At 37.9% G+C, this 24,107-nt stretch overlaps 2 protein-coding genes across 3 annotated transcripts in view; one reads left to right on the forward strand and one right to left on the reverse strand.

The window, feature by feature from the left end:
- The window catches only part of LOC111155307 (F-box and leucine rich repeat protein 13), a 224,886-nt gene that overhangs the window by 61,941 nt on the left and 138,838 nt on the right, over positions 1-24,107 (forward strand). For both annotated transcript variants that reach the window (XM_022515450.1, XM_022515449.1), the window contains exon 6: positions 731-863. In XM_022515450.1, coding sequence (XP_022371158.1) covers positions 731-863 — 133 coding nt within the window. The remainder of the gene's footprint in view (positions 1-730; positions 864-24,107) is intronic.
- The window catches only part of LOC111155308 (leucine rich repeat containing 17), a 31,265-nt gene continuing 22,957 nt past the window's right edge, over positions 15,800-24,107 (reverse strand). Inside the window, exons 3-4 of the mRNA XM_022515451.1 lie at positions 21,128-21,283; positions 15,800-16,517 (exon numbers count right to left, since the gene is read on the reverse strand). Coding sequence (XP_022371159.1) covers positions 16,120-16,517; positions 21,128-21,283 — 554 coding nt within the window. The 3' untranslated portion in view covers positions 15,800-16,119. The remainder of the gene's footprint in view (positions 16,518-21,127; positions 21,284-24,107) is intronic.

A 24,107-nucleotide genomic window follows, 5' to 3' on the forward strand; every position in this document is an offset into this window, starting at 1 on the left:
AATACTTCTACCATTGTAGGTTACAGACCTCTTGTCCTGAGCTGCTTTCAGGATTTTCTCTTTGTTTCTGAGATTTGTAAATTTTTCTACTAGATGTTGGGGTATTGACTTATTTTTATTGATTTTGAGGGGAGTTCTTTGTGCCTCAATGTAATCTCTTAGCTGAAAGACATGATTAATGTCTGAAAGACATGATTAATACTACAATATCAATGCTATTGTTTGTCAACTGGCCCCAGCCACTAGGAGCTCCCAGAAATCTCTGTGCTCTTCAATATTACATGCAATCAGCCAGGTACACTCAGGTCATCTCTCCTTTCCCCCAGACCTCCCTCCTCAAATTATGAGGTAGGAGAAGGCCACTCTAAACCTCTCACTCTAAACTGTCTTCCCCATAGTCAAGAACTTAACACATTGTCTATGCTCATGAATAGAGAAGGAGGCACCCATTATGGGTTCATTGACCCTGAAGTGGGGGGCTCTTGCCCTCCCAGCTGTTGACCTAGATTAGACATTTGGAATCTGTTTGTAATTAAACCTGGGAATGACCATGAACAACAACAAAAAAATCTGTTGGTAATTAAACTCCCAAATGACCATAAAAACAAAGAAATGAAGAAGTGAGAGATGTGCTGAAGACATTTGTTTCTTGATGCTTTTAAAATATTAAAATTTTTTGCATGCAAAAGATCTTTCTCATTTCTTAATGTCTTTGGTTTACCCTTTTTAGATTGATTTTTCTGCAGTAAAAAATATAATCACAGATAAATATATAGTGTCAACTTTGCAAAGGTGGCGTCTAAATGTGCTGCGTTTGAATTTTCGTGGTTGTGTTCTCCGACTGAAAACCTTGAGATCTGTCAGTGAGTATGTTTATTACAACTCTTTGTCTTGCTTCCCTGTTTTTAACTGAACAAATATAAAGAAAAATATAAATGAAATAGAAGCTGCAGTTATAGGCCATAAGAATGACAATTAGAAACATTTAAAATGCTTATAATACAGTCAGCTCTTACTGGATTTTATGCTCTGGGAATTAGTGCTTTGTCCATTCTTATAGACTGCTTTTTTTGTCTAGCATTTGTCTACGAATCCTCAATTCATCTTCTTAAAAAAATACAAGAATATATTCTCAATTTAAAAATTCTAAAAATAGACAGTAAAAGGAAAAACTTCCCTTTATCTCCCTCAAACCCATTCACTTACTCAAAGGTACTCAATGTTAACCAATTTTCTGTTTTTCTAAAATACATTTACATATATGTTATTAAAAATACACAATTAAAAATTTTAACATGAAGAGGATCATATTGTTTTATATTTTCTTTTATATCCTAGAAATTTTCCATGTCAGTTTATATAGACTTATGAAATTATTTTAAATACGTAAACTCATTTTCCATACCATGGATATAGCATAATTTATTTAACTTTCTTCCTCTTGGTGGACTTTGAGGTTATTTTCATTTTTTTCCAAACTACTTTGTACTTTCATTGTAACGTTTGTCTTTAACTGTCTTAGCCAATCTGAGCTGCTATAATAAGTTTCATAGACTGGGTGGATTATAAAGAACAGAAACTTATTTCTCACAGTTCTGGAAGCTGGTTGTCCAAGACCAGGGTGCCAATATTGTTCTAGAGAAGGCACTCTTTCAGGTCAGAGACCCTCATTGTCTTCTTGTATCCTCACATGACAGAAAGAGGGAGTCAGAGATCTCTGGAGTCCCTTGCATAAAGGCACTAATCTTATTCATGAGAGCTCCACCCTAATTATGTCCTGAAGGCCCTCTACCTCCTTATACCATCACATGGTATAGGGCTAAATTTCAACCTATGAATTTCGGTGGTGAGCGCACAACCAGTCCATTGCATTAACCCATATATTGTTTAAGGTGCAGTTTTTAGTGTCCATATTTCTGGAAATGAAAGAAAAAATGTATTTTAAAAAATATACATTCATACTGATTTCAGGTGATAAGAATGCCATAAACATATGTAGACACCAACATGGATGCGTCTAGAGATATATGAGTGAAAGTAACTTGCAGAATGACATATATAATCTAAGACCATTTGCATACAATTTTTCAACGTGCAAAATAATATACTTAATATTTTGAAAGATTTTCAATTTTATATGTGTGTGTGTGTGTGTATGTGTGTATATATATATATATACATATATGTATATATATATATATAAAGATTTTTTATTTATTTGAGAGAGAGAATAGAGAGCATGAGATGGGGAAAGGTCAGAGGGAGAAGCAAACTCCCTGCTAAGCAGAGAGCCCAGTGTGGGACTTGATCCTAGGACTCTAGGATCATGACCTGAACTGAAGGCAGTTGCTTAAGCAACTGAGCCACCCAGGTGCCCCTCAATAATATATTTTTAAGGGGACACACACATATATAGCAAAATACAAAAAGGATGTATGGGAATGAAAACTTCAAATGTAAGGTAATGGTTACCCTGAGGTGGACAGAGTTGAATGAAGTGGGGAAAAGGTTCACAAAGAGTTTGTTTGTTTGCTTCTTTCTTTCTTTGAGGGAAAGTGTTGGGGGGGGGGGGGCAAAAGGAGAAGAAGAGAGAGGATCTTAAGCAGGCTCCACACCCAGCACAGAGCCCAAAGCAGGGCTTGAACTCACGACCCTGAGATCATGACCTGAGCAGAAATCAAGAGTCAGATGCTTAACTGACAGCTACCCAGGCACCCCAAACAGTTTCAAAACTGTACATTTTTTTAATTGAAAAAGTAAAAATATACCAAATGGGATAATTCTGACTGGCTGCTGATGGTGAAAAGAGCTATAGTTTTTATATGATGTTATTGTACTTGATCATATATTAAAGTGTTTTCTTGGTTTTAATACTTAGCCCATTGATATTTTTGGGTTTTCTAGGCAGATCATCTATTTCAATTCATTCCTATTCTTACATCTTTTCTTTTTTTTTAGCAGCAGGGATATGCAGCCATCTTGTCTTATTCTTTACTCTTTTTTTATATTTTTAATGAGAATAGTGTTATTACATCTTTTATTTCTGGGATACACCCTATATAGGGATATAACACTATTCCCTTTTTTTACAGCAGCCATTTTTGCTTGTTCCTTATTCAATCTAGCCATGTCTGCCTTTAGATTTTTAGGAACTATTAATTTATGATCCATCAATACCATTTCTACTTTGTTTTCCAGGGATATTACAGCTTTAAAAAAAAATCATTTCTTGGAATTTGGATAGCAGAAGAAAGCTGAATATGTGCTTAGTCTGCCATCTTGAATGAATGTATAATTTTATTAGTAATAAAGAATTAACAAAATAATTGTAAACTTTAATGTGCTAGCCACCCAGTTTATAGCAGCATTATCTACAATAGCTAAATTATGGAAACTGCCCAAGTGTCCATCAACTGATGAGTGGATAAAGAATATGTGATAAATACCCTGGAATATTACTTAGTCATTAAAAAAGAGTGAAATCTTGCCATTTGCAATAACATGGATAGAACTAGAAGGTACTATGCTAAGCAGAATAGGTCAACCAGGAAAAGACAAATACCATATGATTTCACTTATGTGGAATTTAAGAAACAAAACAAATGAGCAAAGGGGAAAAAGAGGGAGAGAGAGAGAAAGAGACAAACTAAGAACAGATGCTTAACTGACAGCTACCTTAACTGACAGCTATAGAGAACAAACTAATGGTTACCAGAATGGAGTTAGGTAGAGAGAGTGGTTAAATAGGTGATGGAGATCAAGGAGTGAACTTGTGATGAGCACTGGGTATTACATGGAAGTGTTGAATCACTGTACTGTATACCTGAAACTAATTACACTGTATGTTAACTGACTGGAATTTAAATAAAAACTTCCAAAAAATGTGCTAGCCACCCAAACTCATTCTCTGTCTCTAGAAAAATGGACTTTTTAAAAAATCTGTTGTTTGAAGAAAGAAAATGGACTCAAGATGCAACATTCAAAGTTTTGGTTTGACCTAATATTTTCACATTAGCAATGGTGGTTGAACCCTGGGGTGACTTTCTGAGAAATGACAGGGCACTTATCTCTGGAAGATTTCATTCCTAGTTTGTTGAATTTTTTTTTTAAACATAAAAGGGTGTTGAATTTTGTCAAATGTTTTTTCCACAACAACTGAAATTTCTTCCTTCTATATATATTTATGGACAGAGATCACAAGTAGGCAGAGAGACAGGCAGAGACAGAGAGGAGGAAGCAGGCTCCCCACTGAGCAGAGAGCCTGATGTGGGGCTCGATTCCGGGACCCTGGGACCATGACCTGAGCCAAAGGCAGAGGCTTTAAGCCACTGAGCCACCCAGGCACCCCCACTGTCTGATTTTTGTATGTTGCACCACCTTTGCATTCCTGGGACCAATCCCACTTGTTCACGGTGTATAATCCTTATAATATGCTGCTGTATTTTCTTTGCTAATATTTTGTTGAGGATTTTTGCATCTATATTCAAAAGGAATATTGGCCTGTAGTTTTCCTTTCTTGTGAGGTCTTTGTCTGGCTTCTTTATTTGGGTAATACTGGCATCACAGAATGAGTCAGGAGCTATTTTCGCCTTGTCTCTCTCTCTCTCTCTCTCTCTCTCTCTCTCTATATATATATATATATATATATATATTTTAAAGATTTTATTTATTTGTTTGACAGAGAGAGATCACAAGTAGGCAGAGAGGCAGGCAGAGAGAGAGAGAGGGGAGCAAGCTCCCTGCCGAGCAGAGAGCCCGATGCAGGACTCAATCCCAGGATCCTGAGATCATGACCCCAGCCGAAGGCAGCGGCCCAACCCACTGAGCCACCCAGGCGCCCTCTCCTTGTCTATATTTTAAAAGAATTTGAGGACTGGTGTTATTCTTTAAATGTTTAGTTGAATCTTCCACTGAAGCCATCTGGTCCTAGGCTTTTCTCCATTGAAAGTGTTTTGATTGTTGATTTAATATCCTTACTTGTTATAGACCTATTCAGATTTTATGTTTCTTCTTGAGTCAAGTTTGATAGTTTGTACGTTTCTAGGAATCTGTCAGTTCCAGGTAGGTAACATAATTTGTTGAGGTGCAACATTTCTTAGTATTCTCTTATAATCCTTTATTCCTGTGAAACAAGTAGTAACACATGCACTTTCATTTCTAATTTTAGAAATTTTAGTCTTCCCGCTTGTTTTTCTTAATCTGTCTAGCTATAGCTTTCTTAATTTTTGTTGAGCATTTCAAATAACCAACTTTTTAGTTTTTTATTGTAGTAAAATATACATAACATAAAAATGACCATTTTAACCATTTTAAGTGTACAGTTTTGTAGCAGCATTAAGTGTGTTCGCATGGTTGTAGAAACATCATCACCATCTTCCTCCAGAACTTTTTAAGAGAATTTATTTATTTACTTGAGAGAGAAAGAGCATGAATGGGGGGATGGGCAGAGGGAGAGGGACAAGCAGACTCCCCACTGAGTGGGGACACCCCCAATGTGGGATTCGATCCCAGGACTCTGAGATCATGACCTGAGCTAAAGTCAGATGCTTAACCAACTGAGCAACCCAGGCACCTCCAGAACTTTTTCAAAAAGTGTTGTTGTTTTTTTTTTCACTTACAAAACTGAAACTCTGAACCATTAACTATTAACACACACCCCCCCCATTTCCCCTTACTCCCAACCTGTGGCAACTACCATTCTACTTTCTCCTTCTATGGATTTGACTACTTCATATAAGTAGACTCATACCATATTTGCTCTTTTGAGCCCAATTTCTTTCATTTAGCATCATGTCTTTAAGTTTCACCCATCTGGCAGCTCATATCTGGATCTCCCTCTTCTTTAGGAGTGAAAAATGCTCTGTTAGCTGTATATACCACATTTTGTTTATCTCTTCATCCATCAATGGACACAGGCTGCTTCCACTTTTGGCTGTTGTGAAATAATGCTGCTATGAACCTGAGTGTTCAAACTAGTTCAAAGTAGAAACTTTGATTTGTATTGATTCTATTGGTTTTCTATTTTCTATTTTATCCCCACTCCAATCTTTATTAACCTGCTTGCATTGGATTTTCTTGCTTTTCTTTATTTTCTTAAGGTGGAAGCTTAGGTTATTGATTTGAGGTCTATATTCTTTTAAAATGTTGGCATTTACAGCTAGAACTTTCCTAGATTTTTTTATGTTTCCCCATAAATACCTGTTCTGATGCCTAGACACAAAGTCTGCTGGGAAGTTTGGGATGGAGAGGAAATGGGCAATATGAAGTTGCAATTTGTGTAGAGAATACAGAGAGGGCCAAACAATAAACAATTCTGTACTATGCAATGGCATATGTTCTTTGCATCAGATAATGATATACCTTATATATATATATATCTCATACATTGTATCATATATAGAGATAGATGGATCTTAGGTAATTAGTCCAAGATAGCCAAAAATACTGCCTTAGGGTTTTTTATATTTTGTGGTTTACTTAAAAATATTTAGTATTTATCTGGGATACCTGGGTAGCTCAGTCAGTTAAGTGACCCACTCTTGATTTTGGCTCAGGTCATGATCTCAGGGTCGTGAGATCAAACCCTATGTTGGGCTCCATGCTGGGTGTGGATCCTACTTAAGATTTTCACTCTCTTTCTCCCTCTTCTCTCCTACCTCCTCTTGCTCTAAAATAAATAAATAAATAAATTCATATTTATCTAGAAGTGTAATTCTGTATTTCTTAGTACCAAAGTCTTTATCGTGGAAAAAATTAAACACGCAAGCCTGAGTAGAACTTGACATTCTAAGGAAGGAAATGTAATACCTATTTTATCTTTATATTTTAATTTGCTGAAGAGTATTTAATGAAATCAGTTTTAAATCCAACTACCCTGAATGTATCAAAGATAAAAACCCAATCTCAGCGATGTTTCATCTTTTCAATTTTTTCCCAACAGCTAAGGTTAGTCAATCTATTGATTATAAAATCATATTATTAATTATTATTGTATATAAAATTATACATTTTATTGGCAAGAAGTTTGACATTCTGATTGTTACCCTGAAGATAAACATTGGCTGATCATTGGGGCGCCTGGGTGGCTCAGTGGGTTAAAGCCTCTGCCTTTGGCTCAGGTCATGATCCCAGCGTCCTGGGCATCAGGCTCTCTGCTCAGCAGGGAGCCTGTTTCCCCTCCTCTCTCTCTGCCTGCCTCTCTGCCTACTTGTGATCTCTGCCTGTCAAAAATAAATAAATACCACCCTTTTAGTATTTTACTTGCTCCTTCATATACTTTTTTTTTTTAAAGATTTTATTTATTTATTTGACAGACAGAGATCACAAGTAGGCAGAGAGGCAGGCAGAGAGAGAGAGGAGGAAGCAGGCTCCCTGCAGAGCAGAGAGCCCGATGTGGGGCTCGATGCCCGGACCCTGAGATCACGACCCGAGCCGAAGGCAGAAGCTTTAACCCACTGAGCCACCCAGGTGCCCCCTCCTTCATATACTCTTATCTGGACAAAATGACAAGGCGGAAAAATTCATCACAAAAAAAAGAATAAGAGGCGGTACCAAAGGCTAGGGACCTAATCAGTACAGACATTGGTAATATGTCAGATCTAGAGTTTAGAATGACGATTCTCAAGGTTCTAGCTGGGCTCGAAAAAGGCATGGAAGATATTAGAGAAACCCTCTCGGGAGATATAAAAGCCCTCTCTGGAGAAATAAGAGAACTAAAATCCAACCAAGTTGAAATAAAAAAAAGCTATTAATGAGGTGCAATCAAAAATGGAGGCTCTTACTGTTAAGATAAATGAGGCAGAAGAAAGAATTAGTGATATAGAAGACCAAATGACAGAGAATAAAGAAGCTGAGCAAAAGAGGGACAAACAGCTACTGGACCACAAGGGGAGAATTCGAGAGATAAGTGACACCATAAGATGAAACAACATTAGAATAATTGGGATTCCAGAAGAAGAGGAAACAGAGAGGGGAGCAGAAGGTATATTGGAGAGAATTATTGGAAAGAATTTCCCTAATATGGTAAAGGGAACAACATCAAAATCCAGGCGGTGCAGAGAACCCCCCTCAAAATCAACAAGAATAGGTACACACCCCGTCACCTAATATTAAAATTTACAAGTCATAGTGACAAAGAGAAGATCCCGAAAGCAGCCCAGGAAAAGAAGTCTGTAACATACAATGGTAGAAATATTAGATTGGCAGCAGACTTATCCACAGAGACCTGGCAGGCCAGAAAGAACTGGCATGATATATTCAGAGCACTAAATGAGAAAAACATGCAGCCAAGAATACTATATCCAGCTAGGCTATCATTAAAAATAGAGGGAGAGATAAAAAGCTTCCAGGACAAACAAAAACTGAAAGAATTTGCAAATACCAAACCAGCTCTACAGGAAATATTGAAAGGGGTCCTCTAAGCAAAGAGAGAGCCTAAAAGTAGTAGATCATAAAGGAACAGAGACAATATATAGTAACAGTCACCTTACAGGCAATACAATGGCACTAAATTCATATCTCTCAATAGTTACCCTGAGTGTAAATGGGCTAAATGCCCCAATCAAAAGACACAGGGTATCAGAATGGATAAAAAAACAAAACCCATCTATATGTTGCCTACAAGAAACTCATTTTAGACCCGAAGACACCTCCAGATTTAAAGTGAGGGGGTGGAAAAGAATTTACCATGCTAATGGACATCAAAAGAAAGCTGGGGTGGCAATCCTTATATCAGATCAAATAGATTTTAAGCCAAAGACTATAATAAGAGATGAAGAAGGACACTATATTATACTCAAAGGGTCTGTCCCACAAGAAGATCTAACAATTTTAAATATCTATGCCCCTAACATGGGAGCAGCCAACTATATAAACCAATTAATAACAAAATCAAAGAAACACATCAACAATAATACAATAATAGTAGGGGACTTTAACACTCCCCTCACTGAAATGGACAGATCATCCAAGCAAAAGATCAACAAGGAAATAAAGGCCTTAAATGACACACTGCACCAGATGGATATCACAGATCTATTCAGAACATTTCATCCCAAAGCCACAGAATACACATTCTTCTCTAGTGCACATGGAACATTCTCCAGAATAGATCACATCCTCGGTCCTAAATCAGGTCTCAACCAGTATCAAAAGATTGGGATCATTCCCTGCCTATTTTCAGACCACAATGCTCTGAAGCTAGAACTCAATCACAAGAGGAAATTTGGAAAGAACCCAAATACATGGAGACTAAACAGCATCATTCTAAAGAATGAATGGGTCAACCAGGAAATTAAAGAAGAATTGAAAAAATTCATGGAAACAAATGATAAGGAAAACACAACAGTTCCAAATCTGTGGGACACAACAAAGGCAGTCCTGAGAGGAAAATATATAGTGGTACAAGCCTTTCTCAAGAAACAAGAAAGGTCAAGTACACAACCTAACCCTACACCTAAAGGAGCTGGAGAAAGAACAAGAAAGAAAGCCTAAACCCAGCAGGAGAAGAGAAATCATAAAGATCAGAGCAGAAATCAATGAAATAGAAACCAAAAAAAAAAAAAAAAACAATAGAACAAATCAACAAAACTAGGAGCTGGTTCTTTGAAAGAATTAATAAGATTGATAAACCCCTCGCCAGACTCATCAAAAAGAAAAGAGAAAGGACCAAATAAAGAAAATCTTGAATGAAAGAGGAGAGATCACAACTAACACCAAAGAAATACAGACAATTATAAGAATATACTATGAGCAACTCTACGCCAACAAATTTGACAATCTGGAAGAAATGGATGCATTCCTAGAGACCTATAACCTACCGAAACTGAACCAGGAAAAAATAGAAAACCTGAACAGACCCATAACCAGTAAGGAGATTAAACCGGTCATCAAAAATCTCCAAACAAACAAAAGCCCAGGGCCAGACGGCTTCCCAGGGAAATTCTACCAAACATTTAAAAAAGAACTAATTCCTCTTCTCCTGAAACTGTTCCAAAAAATAGAAATGGAAGGGAAACTTCCAAACTCATTTTATGAGGCCAGCATCACCTTGATCCCAAAACCAGACAAGGATCCCATCAAAAAAGAGAACTACAGACCAATATCCTTGATGAACACAGATGCAAAAATTCTCGCCAAAATACTAGCCAATAGGATTCAACAGTACATTAAAAGGATTATTCACCACGACCAAGTGGGATTTATTCCAGGGCTGCAAGGTTGGTTCAACATCCGCAAATCAATCAATGTGATACAACACATTAATAAAAGAAAGAACAAGAACCATATGATACTCTCCATAGATGCTGAAAAAGCATTTGACAAAGTACAGCATCCCTTCCTGATCAAAACTCTTCAAAGTGTAGGGATAGAGGGCACATACCTCAATATTATCAAAGCCATCTATGAAAAACCCACCGCAAATATCATTCTCAATGGAGAAAAACTGAAAGCTTTTCCGCTAAGGTCAGGAACACGGCAGGGATGTCCGTTATCACCACTGCTATTCAACATAGTACTAGAAGTCCTAGCCTCAGCAATCAGACAACAAAAGGAAATTAAAGGCATCCAAATCGGCAAAGAAGAAGTCAAACTATCACTCTTTGCAGATGATATGATACTATATGTGGAAAACCCAAAAGACTCCACTCCAAAACTGCTAGAACTTGTACAGGAATTCAGGAAAGTATCAGGATATAAAATCAATGCACAGAAATCAGTTGCATTTCTCTACACCAACAACAAGACAGAAGAAAGAGAAATTAAGGAGTCAATCCCATTTACAATTGCACCCAAAACTATAAGATACCTAGGAATAAACCTAACCAAAGAGACTAAGAATCTATACACAGAAAACTATAAAATACTCATGAAAGAAATTGAGGAAGACACAAAGAAATGGAAAAATGTTCCATGCTCCTGGATTGGAAGAACAAATATTGTGAAAATGTCTATGCTACCTAAAGCAATCTACACATTTAATGCAACTCCTATCAAAATACCTCCATTTTTTTCAAAGAAAAAAGAACAAATAACCCTAAAATTTATATGGAACCAGAAAAGACCTCGAATAGCCAAAGGAATATTGAAAAAGAAAGCCAAAGTTGGTGGCATCACAATCCCGGACTTCAAGCTCTATTACAAAGCTGTCATCATCAAGACAGCATGGTACTGGCACAAAAACAGACACATAGATCAATGGAACAGAATAGAGAGCCCAGAAATGGACCCTCAACTCTATGGTCAACTCATCTTCGACAAAGCAGGAAAGAACGTCCAATGGAAAAAAGACAGCCTCTTCAATAAATGGTGTTGGGAAAATTGGACAGCCACATGCAGAAAAATGAAATTGGACCATTTCCTTACACCGCACACAAAAATAGACTCAAAATGGATGAAAGACCTCAATGTGAGAAAGGAATCCATCAAAATCCTTGAGGAGAATACAGACAGCAACCTCTTCGACCTCAGCTGCAGCAACATCTTCCTAGGAACATTGCCAAAGGCAAGGGAAGCAAGGGCAAAAATGAACCATTGGGATTTCATCAAGATCAAAAGCTTTTGCACAGCAAAGGAAACAGTTAACTGTTTAACAAACAACTGACAGAATGGGAGAAGATATTTGCAAACGACATATCAGATGAAGGGCTAGTGTCCAAAATCTATAAAGAACTTAGCAAACTCAACACCCAAAGAACAAATAATCCAATCAAGAAATGGGCAGAAGACATAAACAGACATTTCTGTAAAGAAGACATCCAGATGGACAACAGACACATGAAAAAGTGCTCCACATCACTCGGCATCAGGGAAATACAAATCAAAACCACAATGAGATATCACCTCACACCAGTCAGAATGGCTAAAATTAACAAGTCAGGAAATGACAGATGCTGGCGAGGATGTGGAGAAAGGGGAACCTCCTACACTGCTGGTGGGAATGTAAGCTGGTGCAACCACTCTGGAAAACTGCATGGAGGTTCCTCAAAATGTTGAAACTAGAACTACCCTATGACCCAGCAATTGCACTACTGGGTATTTACCCTAAAGATACAAACGTAGTGATCCGAAGGGGCATGTGCACCCGAATGTTTATAGCAGCAATGTCTACAATAGCCAAACTATGGAAAGAACCTAGATGTCCATCAACAGACGAATGGATAAAGAAGAAGTGGTATATATACACAATGGAATACTATGCAGCCATCAAAAGAAATGAAATCTTGCCATTTGCGACGACGTGGATGGAACTAGAGGGTATCATGCTTAGCGAAATAAGTCAATCAGAGAAAGACAACTATCATATGATCTCCCTGATATGAGGTGGAGATGCAACATGGGGGGGTTAAGGGGATAGGAGAAGAATAAATGAAACAAGATGGGATTGGAAGGGAGACAAACCATAAGTGACTCTTAATCTCACAAAACAAACTGAGGGTTGCTGGGGGTGGGGGTAGGGAGAGGGAGGTGGGGTTATGGACATTGGGGAAGGTATGTGCTGGGGTGAATGCTGTGAAGTGTGTAAACCTGGCAATTCACAGACCTGTACCCCTGGGGATAAAAATACATTATATGTTTATAAAAAAAATAAATAAAGTCAAACATAAATAAATAAATAAATAAATAAATAAATAAATAAATAAAATATTGGCTGATCATTTGAGCTATTTGGTTGAATGACTATAAGAGTTGTATAAAATCCTTGCCAGCAAAAACTTCAGAGCAAAATTAACTCTAAATTGTTATCATGAGGGCAGAGAAGAAAAAAATGCTTGCTATAATTCTGTGACAATTAAATATGCAGAGTTTATGCTAAAACACTTCAGCAAACATTTGGCAAGGGGACACAAGTGATTTCTAAATTCAAGAGTTGTGCTGTTGTGCTTCAGTGAAACAGATACATTAGGGATGAGAAGCTCCACTTGACTGCGATTTTTCTCCACTCAGTGATGGGCAAGAGAGCAGTTCAGAAGCAGTTTTGACTTGTGACTACCCCTGTAGTTGCATGTTTATGTTTCTAGAACTTATAATAGTGAGATGTTTTGAACAGAATTATGAAGTAATTTGTCAGCCTCCCTGCCCATTCGTGTTGTTCTTATTCACTCTAGCATCGATGCTGATTTGTTAGTCACAGATTACATCTTCCCCTCCACTCACCAACACCCCCCACCTCCTGAAGAAAGGAGCCTTGATGTCTCATCGAATTTAGGCAAGTAGATTTTTAGTACTGACTTGTTTCTATTTGCCAGAGTGGGAGAAACAGATTCTTCAGAAACAGAACTTAACTGATCTCCGGTGTAAGCTCCAGAGGATGAATGGTCAGTAAATGAAAAATCTGAACTCCTTAATATTAAATATCTTTCCAAAATAACAGGGCATTAGGTCAGAGATGACTCAGACTTAGGACTCAAGAGACCTTAGCTTGCAGTGAATCTTATTTAATTTAGAAAAATCAGGGAATTTGAGGACTAGTAAGAAAGTTAAAACAAAATGAAACAGAACTTGAGTATTTATCCAAATATTACTCAAGTATTTGGATAAATACTCATTATATTTAAACATGTATGCTCAAATATGTAGATCTCAGGATGATCTTTTTTTTTTTAAAGATTTATTTATTTGACAGAGAACACAAGTAGGCAGAGAGGCAGGCAGAGAGAGAGGAGGAAGCAGGCTCCCCGCTGAGCAGAGAGCCCAATGCAGGGCTTAATTCCAGGACCCTGGGTTCAAGACCTGAGCCAAAGGCAGAGGCTTTAACCCACTGAGCCACCCAGGATGACCATATTTTTGACCACCACAAACATACTTATTTTTTAAATCTCCTGACCTTCATCATCTGTTGAACAGAAGGAAGGTCCAAAGGCAAGTTATTCAACTGTCAAGAACTCAGCAGAAGAAGATGTACCAAATTATTCATTCTATCATTGATCAACTCTGTTTCCCTGAAAAGTATAACTCTGATACAGAGAAGGAGCAAATCCTAAGCTTTGAAAAATGTACTTCAATTTTGGTCCTGGGAGATATTAGCAACTCTAACTTGTTTTTGGATGGCATGGATCAATTGCTATTGGAATGTGTTTCAGAGCTTTATTTCCCAGTAGGTTTGGAAGATGACACTGAACAGAAAAATCAACCAATAAAATCTCCAACTAGCCTCCAAAAATGGAATCAGAGTAACTGGATCCCTTTCTCTGAATCAGATTTCATCTCCTTTCTTTCTAGAACCCTTGTGTCTGCACTGTGTGCCTCAGCCTCCCACCCAGGCTTTTTCCACCATCAGAACTGAAATAGGTCTACTGTCCTTAATATTCTACTCTGAGAGTTGGTGAACATTAACACTCTAGTAACGTTTTAACAGCTGCCTTTAATACCTCACAGTGAATAAGGTGAGGATTTTCACCCCTAACCCAAATCACTGGTAAAATGGGCAGAGCGGTTAGAGCCTCACAATCCAGTCATTTCCTGAACCACCAGCTGCAGCAATTCTTCCAGCTTCCCATTCTCTTGGTTTTCTATACATATTAATACAGATTTAAATGAGTTGCACTGGTGTTTTGGAGAAAAAGGCTTAACCTTTCTGGAACCTATTCCTCCCTTGAGGTCTGATTCTGCGAGTTCTGATGTGAGGGAGCCATGGCCAACGGTAACTTCTAGAGTGCTCTGCACTCCTGCACAGCAGAAAAGGCTTCAGTGGACCTGAATGTTGGCTCGGCCACCTGCCAGCTCCATGACTTTGTCCAAGTGACCTAAACTCTAAGCCTTGGATACATCATCTAGGAAAGGCAGATAATATTACCTACCTCAGAGGGATCTTGTGAGAATGAGCAATAGAATACGTAGATCTTTTAGCACAGTGTCTAGCATCTAGTCGGTGTGTACGAAACACTCAATACCATTTGTTGTGTATCATCTTTTATGCTTTGTGCAGGTATCAAGTAAGACCTAAACTCTGTAGGAATACCTTGATATAAAAAATGAAAATGCATTCAACTCAGTGTGAAAGGGAAATTTCTATAAAAAGGAAAAAGCGGCATTTTTAAGGATATGTATATATCATTTTTAAAATTTTTCTGATAGTATAGCTGTATCAAAACACTAGCTGATGGGGTTAGGCTCCAGGTATTTCCTCTTTTTCTGCTGATCCATTTTCCCGAGTGAGCTAATTTTAACCTGCAAACCCAAATCCTGGGGCTTCTCTGGGACACCCCCTCTTTACTCGGTTGTTTTTGAAATCACTGACTCCTGTTTGCTTCTGCCTCATCCCCAATCTTGACCCTGAATTCTAATTTCATCCTTTGCTTTATGCTTGACATATTAGCTTCGCAGGAAGGGCTCAGGTCTTTCCCACTGGCAGGTGGCTTTCTAGTCTGAGCTCTGTTAAAAAATCAATGCTATTTCCACATCCTCTAGTGTTTACACCTCTTCATTACTCATGTTTCACACCATCTACAATTTCTTCAGAGTCCCGTCTTCTGACCAATCTCCAATATAATTCCCAGATTCTCTATTCATTTGCTTGTGACAATTCTCCTTCAGGTCTAGCTTGACAGTTTTTTATAAGAATCAGTGAAGAGTACTTGAGGATTTGGGTTTACCAGGACCTCGTTTTGGAATGCAAAGGAATCTGAAATGGAATTTCATTCTATGTACATGCTGACTTACTGAAAAAAAAAAAAAAGTGGGAGGGGGCAGAGGGGAGAGAATGATATTTTATGATCACTAAGTGTTCATAGATTTTCCTTTTGATCTTGAGGTATGCACAAGCAGCTATCACAAGGCATATAAAAATGAACCAAGTTTTTTTATTTTCAAAAAGCAGTGAAAACATTTATACAGGACATTATGAAATTCCAATGCCATCACTAGGACCCAACTCCTGCAGTTTACTGGTGCAGAATCATCACCAAAAGCTGGTCTGCAGGTAGGCAGGCAAGCAGGATCAAAGTATTTCCTTGGGTGCTAGAATTCTCTCAATAATAATACTCCTACTAATAAAGGGAACCTTCCCTTAGCTGGATAACCCGGCATCAACAGGCAACACAGTTCATCCCAATGTAAACGTGGTTTTCTGACACCGGAGGAGCAAATACAGAACTTGCTGGAAGCAGAACAATTTCTCAGTTATCCCAGTATAGTGATCCTCACGCTTTGCTTCTTTGCTGCGTGATCCCTATGTATTCTTTCCCATTCGTCCTCTTCCGTATCCTGATCAAATGTTTCAGGGTATGCTGGTAACTTGTCTTTGGGGCATTCTTCAAAGTAAGTACGAATATATTTCCCCACAAACCACCCTTTGTACTCTTCAGGCGTTTTGCATTCCAGGCCGTTGTAGTGGACATTGTAGTGATGCTTTAACCAGTAGTAGAGGTAGTGGATATTGTAGTCACATCTCCAAGGATTATCTCGGAGCCATAAGAGTTTCAGAAAATACAAGTCTTCTAGTACTCCATAGTCAAAGTTTTGTAGACTGTTGTTGGATAAATCTAACTCTTCTAAATGTGTGAGTCCTAAAAAGGCAGCTAGAAACAGAAAATATTTATTAATGAGACGGGTAGCTGGGTCTCATCCAACTGTAGGGCGTATTATCAGGACAAACAAAAAAGTAAGAGACTTAATTCGCCTGGCTGAAAAATGACGAAAAAGACTGCCCTCCTCTTCTTTTTCTCAGAGCGCTTACTTGAGAAAACTTGCAATCTTAAGTACTTTACACTCTCTTTGAAATGCATACATATCCTTTACAAGACTAGGGCTTCTCTCAACTTTACGAGCCAGGAATGCCTTTCCCAGGGACTGGAGAGCCATATCTGAAATGTAAACATCAAGGGCGATAGCAGCCCTATCTTCCCCTTCCTGCGGACCTGAGGGCCCTTGCTCCTTCCCAGTTGCAAAACTACCTCTTCATATAAAGATGGAGGTTGTTTTTCTCTGGATAAAGCCAACTGGTCACCTCAATTACCAGATAAAGTGAGAGGCACCATGTATGACAAATAATGCTGTCAAGTCCTCTCACTTAAGGACTAGTTATTTACCCTGAAAACATGTATCGATTGGGTTGTCTGCTTGGCTATGTAAAAGGGGAAGATTTCTGTCTTTGCAATTTCTTAGAAGATTTCTTGTGTAGTGCATTACATTCTAGTTGGATGCTTATTCAACAATAAAAGCGCCCCCCCCCCCCGCCGGCCACAACTACCTTTGTGGAGAGAATTTCTATGTTGGGAAATTCTGGTTTTAATTATATTTTCCTAACAGCATATACATGTCTAAATGCAAAATTCTGAAGTATGTTTTTACTCACACAAAGCTTTTTCCTGGATTTAGTTGACTAGAATACATTATTTTATTTGAAAAATCAGTTTTATGTTAGCTTTCTAAAAAATGTATTTTGGTCTCAACTGCATTTTTTTAAATACTCGCTGCAAAGATGCCACACAAAAAAGCATGAATTAGGAAAATATTTCAAATGCAAGACATTAGTGCATAAACAATGAAAAAATGTGTATGGTGATGATTTGACAGTTCCTGGGATATCAGCAAACTCAAAATGCTGTGAAAACAGCCCTTTCTCTGTTTAGAGGGAGGGAATTATAACCCCGTAGAGTCCAAAATGAAACAGTTTTTATCAACATTTTGAAAACATCTGGTTGTGTTTTGGCAAACTATGGGAGCTGTCCGCTTTGAATCCATATGTATTTAATTCTGCTGGAGGGTGAGTAATTAACAAATATTAAACATATAACACAAAAATAAGACAAGAAAAACCTCTTTCTCCCCTCACCTCCAGGAATAAAAAAGAAATCTAAACCTAGATTATCCCTATTTCAGTTGATGTAAACTAACCCTGGAACTTATTGGTCAACTTTGATTTCAAATATTTTGTTCCTATTTCAAGCATTTTCTCATTACCGTTTTAAAATACCCAGGGCACACAACAATGCCCTTATTTTGAGTTTGGAAAATGTGCTCTAATACCAATACCATGAGCCATTTTCATATCATTTGTTTTCAGACAAAACTCATAATTTCCTCTAAAAAGAATTCTTTCTATTTTGGTGCAAAAGCAATAGCTTGGATGGGAGGGTTGGGAACGGGCAGGCGGCTGGGGAGGAGCAAAAGGTCAGCCCATGCAATGACAGTTTTGAAGACACTGCATTTTTCCTATTTGCTAACATTCTGTGAACCAACAATCTCAAATTTTACTTTCCTCAAAACAACTCAGCCCTGGGCGCCTGGGTGGTTCAGTGGGTTAAAGCCTCTGCCTCCGGCTCAGGTCATGGTCCCAGGGTCCTGGGATCGAGGCCCGCATCGGGCTCTCTGCTTAGCAGGGAGCCTGCTTCCTCCTCTCTCTCTGCCTGCCTCTCTGCCTACTTGTGATCTCTCTCTCTGTCAAATAAATAAATAAAATCTTAAAAAAAAAAAAATCTACATTTCTAAAAAAAAAAAAAAAAAACCTCAGCCCTTCAGACTGAAAGCATGTGAGAACATTCCTAGATTTTATTTTGTAAGTGCTGTAGTTTTTACTTAAACCCTACGTATTCAAGTACTTGGCAAAGGTGGATTTCACCTGTTTGTTAAAGGAGCTCAAGCCCCAATAGGGTGTCTTCTTTCTCTCTTCTGCAACAAAGTCTGGAATTTCATGAGATTGTTATTTCACACCTTTTAAAACCAGTAAATCTCATTGCATTTGTGTGTATCTACCAGCAAAAGCAGTTAACTAAGTCTACTTTGGCACTGTTTCATCTCATTGGTCCTGAAATAAAGAAGGTCTTTAATCTTAGTATTTTTTAAAAAATAAGTAGGCTTCCTGATCAACATGGGGTTTGAACTCTACAACACTGACATCGAGTCGCGCACTGGAGCCAGCAGGCGCCCTCAAGGTCTTTTATTTCAAAACCTCTTTAGGTCATTTTGACTTATTGAAGAACTGAGATACTTTTTGTTCCAGGAAAGTGGTTGACATTTGGTAGGAACACATATTTGTTAATGTAGAAAATACTTTCCTAGGACTGAATTGAGCAAAGGAGAAAAAAGAATACTACTGCTGGTAACAAGTTCACCTTGTGTGTCAGCAAGGAAAACACACCAGGTAGACGAGTTTGAGAGGACTTCCGGAGATCTCAAGGATGGTAAAGGAATCCTTGGAATTTTGGCAATTTTTTAACTGATGAGGGAAAAATATCACTAGAAATAAAACAAACCCATTTTGCACTATTACCTATCTTTGCATTGTTTTCTTATTTTTCTCTAGTTTTACACACTGTGCTCCCATTATAATGAAGATATTGTTGTACCATTCCTCACCACTTTAATAAATTTAGCTTAGGCCATAGAATAACAAATATTTTAGTCTCTTTTAGAGGTAACTCTAAAACCCAATTGCTTGGATACTTTTGATGGGTGTAAGCCCAGGGCCATGGGCTTACTTGCTTACATGCTTGGTCTTGAAGCTCTTTGGTTCTCATGCAGCAAGAGAGGAGGGCCTCCACCTCCAGATTCTTCCCCCTATGGCCTAGCTTTGTGGAGACTGGCTGCCAGGGATTGACCTCCACACTAACACGACGATCGCTTCAACTGGGAGAAGAATGTCTCTGTTGTAGTCTTATTCTCTGTGAAATGAAACTTGCTTTTGATCCCACAGTTTAAAGATACCCCCAAGTTTACGCCATCTATACAGGCCAAGATGTAAGTGTAGCATAGTGCTGTCATCATGGGAAAATTTTAAATTATCATTTCTTAATATTTTTTAAAAAGATGTTATTAACACTAAAATATGCCCTTGTAGCTCCGGAACATTCATTCTCAATTTGCACTTTCTACAATGTTAAAATCCTACTGTTCTATTCATGGTATTAAGTTACCAGTAACAATTGAACTGAAGTAACAATTGAACTGAAAATATTTATGATATTAACATTGCATTATTAATAGTATTAAAATAATTCTTATAGATGGGATTTTTCAAACTGAAGTAGCACTATGAAGGCATGTATGTTACAAATCAGATCAAAATGGCAGTAATTCTCAGTTCTTTCCAAATCCATTATGTTTATATAATGTACCATGCTTGTTTTCTCCAGAGGCTTTTTTCTTATTAGCAAATGAGAGAAGATTTGAAGGTTGGAAAAAGAGAATTAATCTGGATCTAGCATTAGATAAGATATATCTGGCTCTGGCTTGAGCACATTTTATCTTAATTTATGAGCTTGGTGCTTAGCAGATTGTTTCAAGTTTAATTTTTTAAAGGTTTTAAAAATTATTTTTTAATGTATTCATTTGAGAGAAAGAGAGCAAAAGAACATGGGCAAGGGCAGGGGGAGAAGCAGACTCCCCCTGAGCGGAGGGCCCAATGCAGGGCTCCATCCCAGGACCCTGGGATCATGAGCTGAGCCAAAGGCAGAACTTTGTTTAAAGTTTTATTTTTTTAGTGATCTTTACACCCAATGTGGGGATTGAACTCATGACCAGAGGTCAAGAGTTGCAACAATCCACTGACTGAGCCAGCCAGGCACCCCTCAAGTTTACTTATTGATTTTTTAAAGACTTTATTTGTTTATTTGAGAGAGAGAGAGAGAGAGAGCATGAGTGGTTGGGGGGCACAGAGAGGGTCCAAGGGAGAGGGAGAAGCAGGTTCTCTGCTGAGCATGGAGCTGGACCTGGGGCTCAGTCCCCAGGACCCTGGGATCATGACCTGAGGCGAAGGTTGACACTTAACCGACTAAGCCACGTGGGTGCCTCATCCCCTCAAGTTCACTTTAAATAAGTCATTAAAGTCTTGCCTTAAACAAGTTGGGACTTAATGGATAGCAAAGAAAATGACAAATCTGAACTTCCTTTCAAAAATTACTACATGTTTAACAGATTTTTAAAATCTATTCTACAAAAAACACTTTTACTTGGACAACTGAATAACTGTTGCTTAGTAATATATAATATTATAACCTTCATAAAGCAACATTTTGGTAAATATTTTTCAGCATGCCAAACAAGTTCTAATTTAGGCATCATGTTTAATTTAACCTTTTCATTATTTAGGTTAAAAAAAATAAATTGCACTTACTACAAATGTTGTCATTAGAAAAAAGAATCAAAGAATACCCATCACCCATTTAAAAGGCTATTCTGTGGAACTTACCAGGATCTATGAATTCAATGCCATTGCTGCTGAGGTTTAATTTTTTTAGCTCATGAACATCTTCAAACTCCTTGGGCCGAAGTTGGTTGATTTTATTGTATGACAAGTCAAGTTTAACAATATCTGGAGGGATGTTGTTTGGAACTTTCTTCAGCTCTGGAAAAATTAGTAACATTCTGGTTATCAAGGTTTCCCCTCACCTCATATTCTCTGTTGCTCTTCCACCTGTGGTTGAAGAGTAGGCTCTTAAAGGGGAATGGAATTATCTAAAGCCAAAGAACAAGACTTAGAATGTGCTAACTCCACCAAAGCCCTGTGGACCAGGTGCATCACACGCAGAGGAACGGATATCACTCCTTGCTGAGTTGTTCAGAGAAACGTCCTTGAGGTGGTGGCAAGAAATTAAGAGGACAGCAGGTATCAGGTGAGGCACTGGGGTTCACTGCTGGCTCTCTGTTAGAAGCACCTGGGAAGCTTTAGGGGGAAAAAAAAAGCTAAAAGGAAATGAAGCCAATCACACCACTCTATGTGTGTCTTCTACCAATGCCTTCCCACCTGCCCTAGGAGTTTTCACTATTAATTATTGCCTTTTTGTTATATTTTCATTTCATCCCTCTCCTTTGATTCCTTCTGCCAACAAAAAAAGCTCAGGTCTCTCCACCCTAAAAAAAGAACAAAAAGTTTTTCACTTTGATGGTCCTCAAGCTGCTCTCTTATTGCTGCTTTCCTTGGGTGCTACAATTTGAGAAAGCATAGTCTTGACTTGTAGCCTCTGCTTCCTCATCACCATGTATTCCCAGAACCCTTGTGATTTAGTTTATACGCCACTACTCCTAGAGGCCTGGATTCCTCAGGAACAACAACAGTATTGTTGTAACTACTACTATAGAAAAAGCCTCATGGAAGAAGAGTCCAGGTTCTTTTTCGCAGCTGAATAGGAAAATAGGGTTCACCTAATTTGTCTCTACTGTTTGTTTCTCTTTAAATTGTGCCTTTAAAAAATATAGTGTTTACATTATGTTTTAGTGTAATATTTGTCCTTTCTATTAATCTTTAGCAAAATACTCTAAGGTTTTATTTAATTTTTTTTTAAATTTTATTTATTTATTTCACAGAGAGAGATCACAAGTAGGCAGAGAGGCAGGCAGAGAGAGAGATAGAGGAGGAAGCAGGTTCTCCGCCAAGCAGAGAGCCCGATGCAGGACTCGATCCCAGGACCCTGAGATCACGACCTGAGCCGAAGGCAGAGGCTTAACCCACTGAGCCACCCAGGCGCCCTAAGGTTTTATTTAATTTTAAGTAGGGCAAGTGAAAACTTGAAGAGACACACACCTATTTCCACAAAAGAAAATTAGAAGCAATAAAATATCCAGATTAACTGACACCTGAGAAACAACATGGTCCAAAGGCTTTCTGAATAAAATTTGTTGAACTGGGTACAGTAAAATACGCTTATAATAGGTGGTATCCATTTATCCATAATGCCCTTTTTTGGTACAGAATAATTGTTGATAATTTTTTTAAAATAGTAAAAAAATAAAACAAAACAAACAAACAAAAAAAAAAACAAAACCAAAAAACACCACAACACCACCTCTGGTATTTAGGACCTATCCCATAATATATTTACTTTCATAAAGGCTCAGGCTTATTTTTTCCCTCTTTTAATACTCAAAATCCATGGTCCTAAATGGAATAGTATTGGTAGTTCCTTCTTTAGCATCCTCATTATTGCTAAATTTGCTCTCTCTTTCTTGATGGGATCTCAGTATCTTGATATTTATGTGCAAGAACTGTTCTAGGTGTTCTAACAAGTATTAAGTGACAAGAACACTATGGGCTAAGTACTCTTATTATTCATTCTCATTTTACAGATGATGAAACTGAGGCACGATTTTCCCTAGCCCTAGGATATAAATACACATGCTAGCTTCAGAATATATACTTCTATCCACTATGCTCTGCCACCTAATACTGGTAACTTCCTGCCTCGTTTATACTGTTCCATCTGCCCTAGAATTATCAAGGTTGGCAAAGGGTAAAGTTGGAATTAGGGAACAAGTGAGGTGGAGTCAGTATAACTGGGGTGGCCATGAGACCTTCCTAGCTCTATATTTAAAATGACATCTCAAAATTTTCAACTGGGCAATAAAATTAATACTACCTTTTCCTGCTTTTCTTCAATGGTAAGTCATTCCATCAAACATGTATACATTTTACTGACTGCTTTCATTTTTGTCCCTTCATGGTGGAGGCTTAGGACAATGCCTAATATATCCCAAATAAACAATGATATGTGGCAAACAGCTTCTAAAATGGCACTCAGAATTTCATTTTGCCAGCAGACTCTCTTCTACTGACTTTGACGAAATAAGCAGTCATGCTGGAGAGGCCTATGTGGCCAGAAATTAAGGGTGCCTTCTGGCAAACAGCCCCAAAGAAACTCGGACCCTCAGTCCAACAACCCTTGAGAAACTAAATTCTGCCAGTGGTAGTATGAGCTTGGAAGCTGAGTCTTTCTCAGTTGAACCTTCAGATGAGACCACAGGTATGAGTCCTGGTCAATACACTGATGGCAGCCTTGTGAAAGATCTGGAAGCAGAAGACCCAGCCAAGCCATGTCTGGTTTCTTGACCCACAGAAACTGTGAGGTAATAAATGTTACTTTATGTACTTAATGTACATGTACATAAAGTACATAATGTACTTAATGTACTTAATGTTGTTTCAAGCCACAAAGTTCTAGGGTAGTTTATCATAGTCAGCAACAGATAATACATTGTAAATAAAAACTAATTAAATGTTGAGTTTAATGATTTAAGGATACTAAGGACTCTTGTAATAAAAATGCCTTTAAAATAGGGAGTTCTCTTACTTTTTTTCTTTGGTAAGGCATGGTTCTGTTTGACCTAGAATTTTGTCTGCCAATATTTTATATATATATATATATATATATATATATATATATATATATATATAT

The sequence above is a fragment of the Enhydra lutris genome, unplaced genomic scaffold (assembly GCF_002288905.1).
Source record: "Enhydra lutris kenyoni isolate GAN:26980312 unplaced genomic scaffold, ASM228890v2 scaffoldscaffold40, whole genome shotgun sequence".
In the NCBI taxonomy this organism is placed as follows: domain Eukaryota; kingdom Metazoa; phylum Chordata; class Mammalia; order Carnivora; family Mustelidae; genus Enhydra; species Enhydra lutris.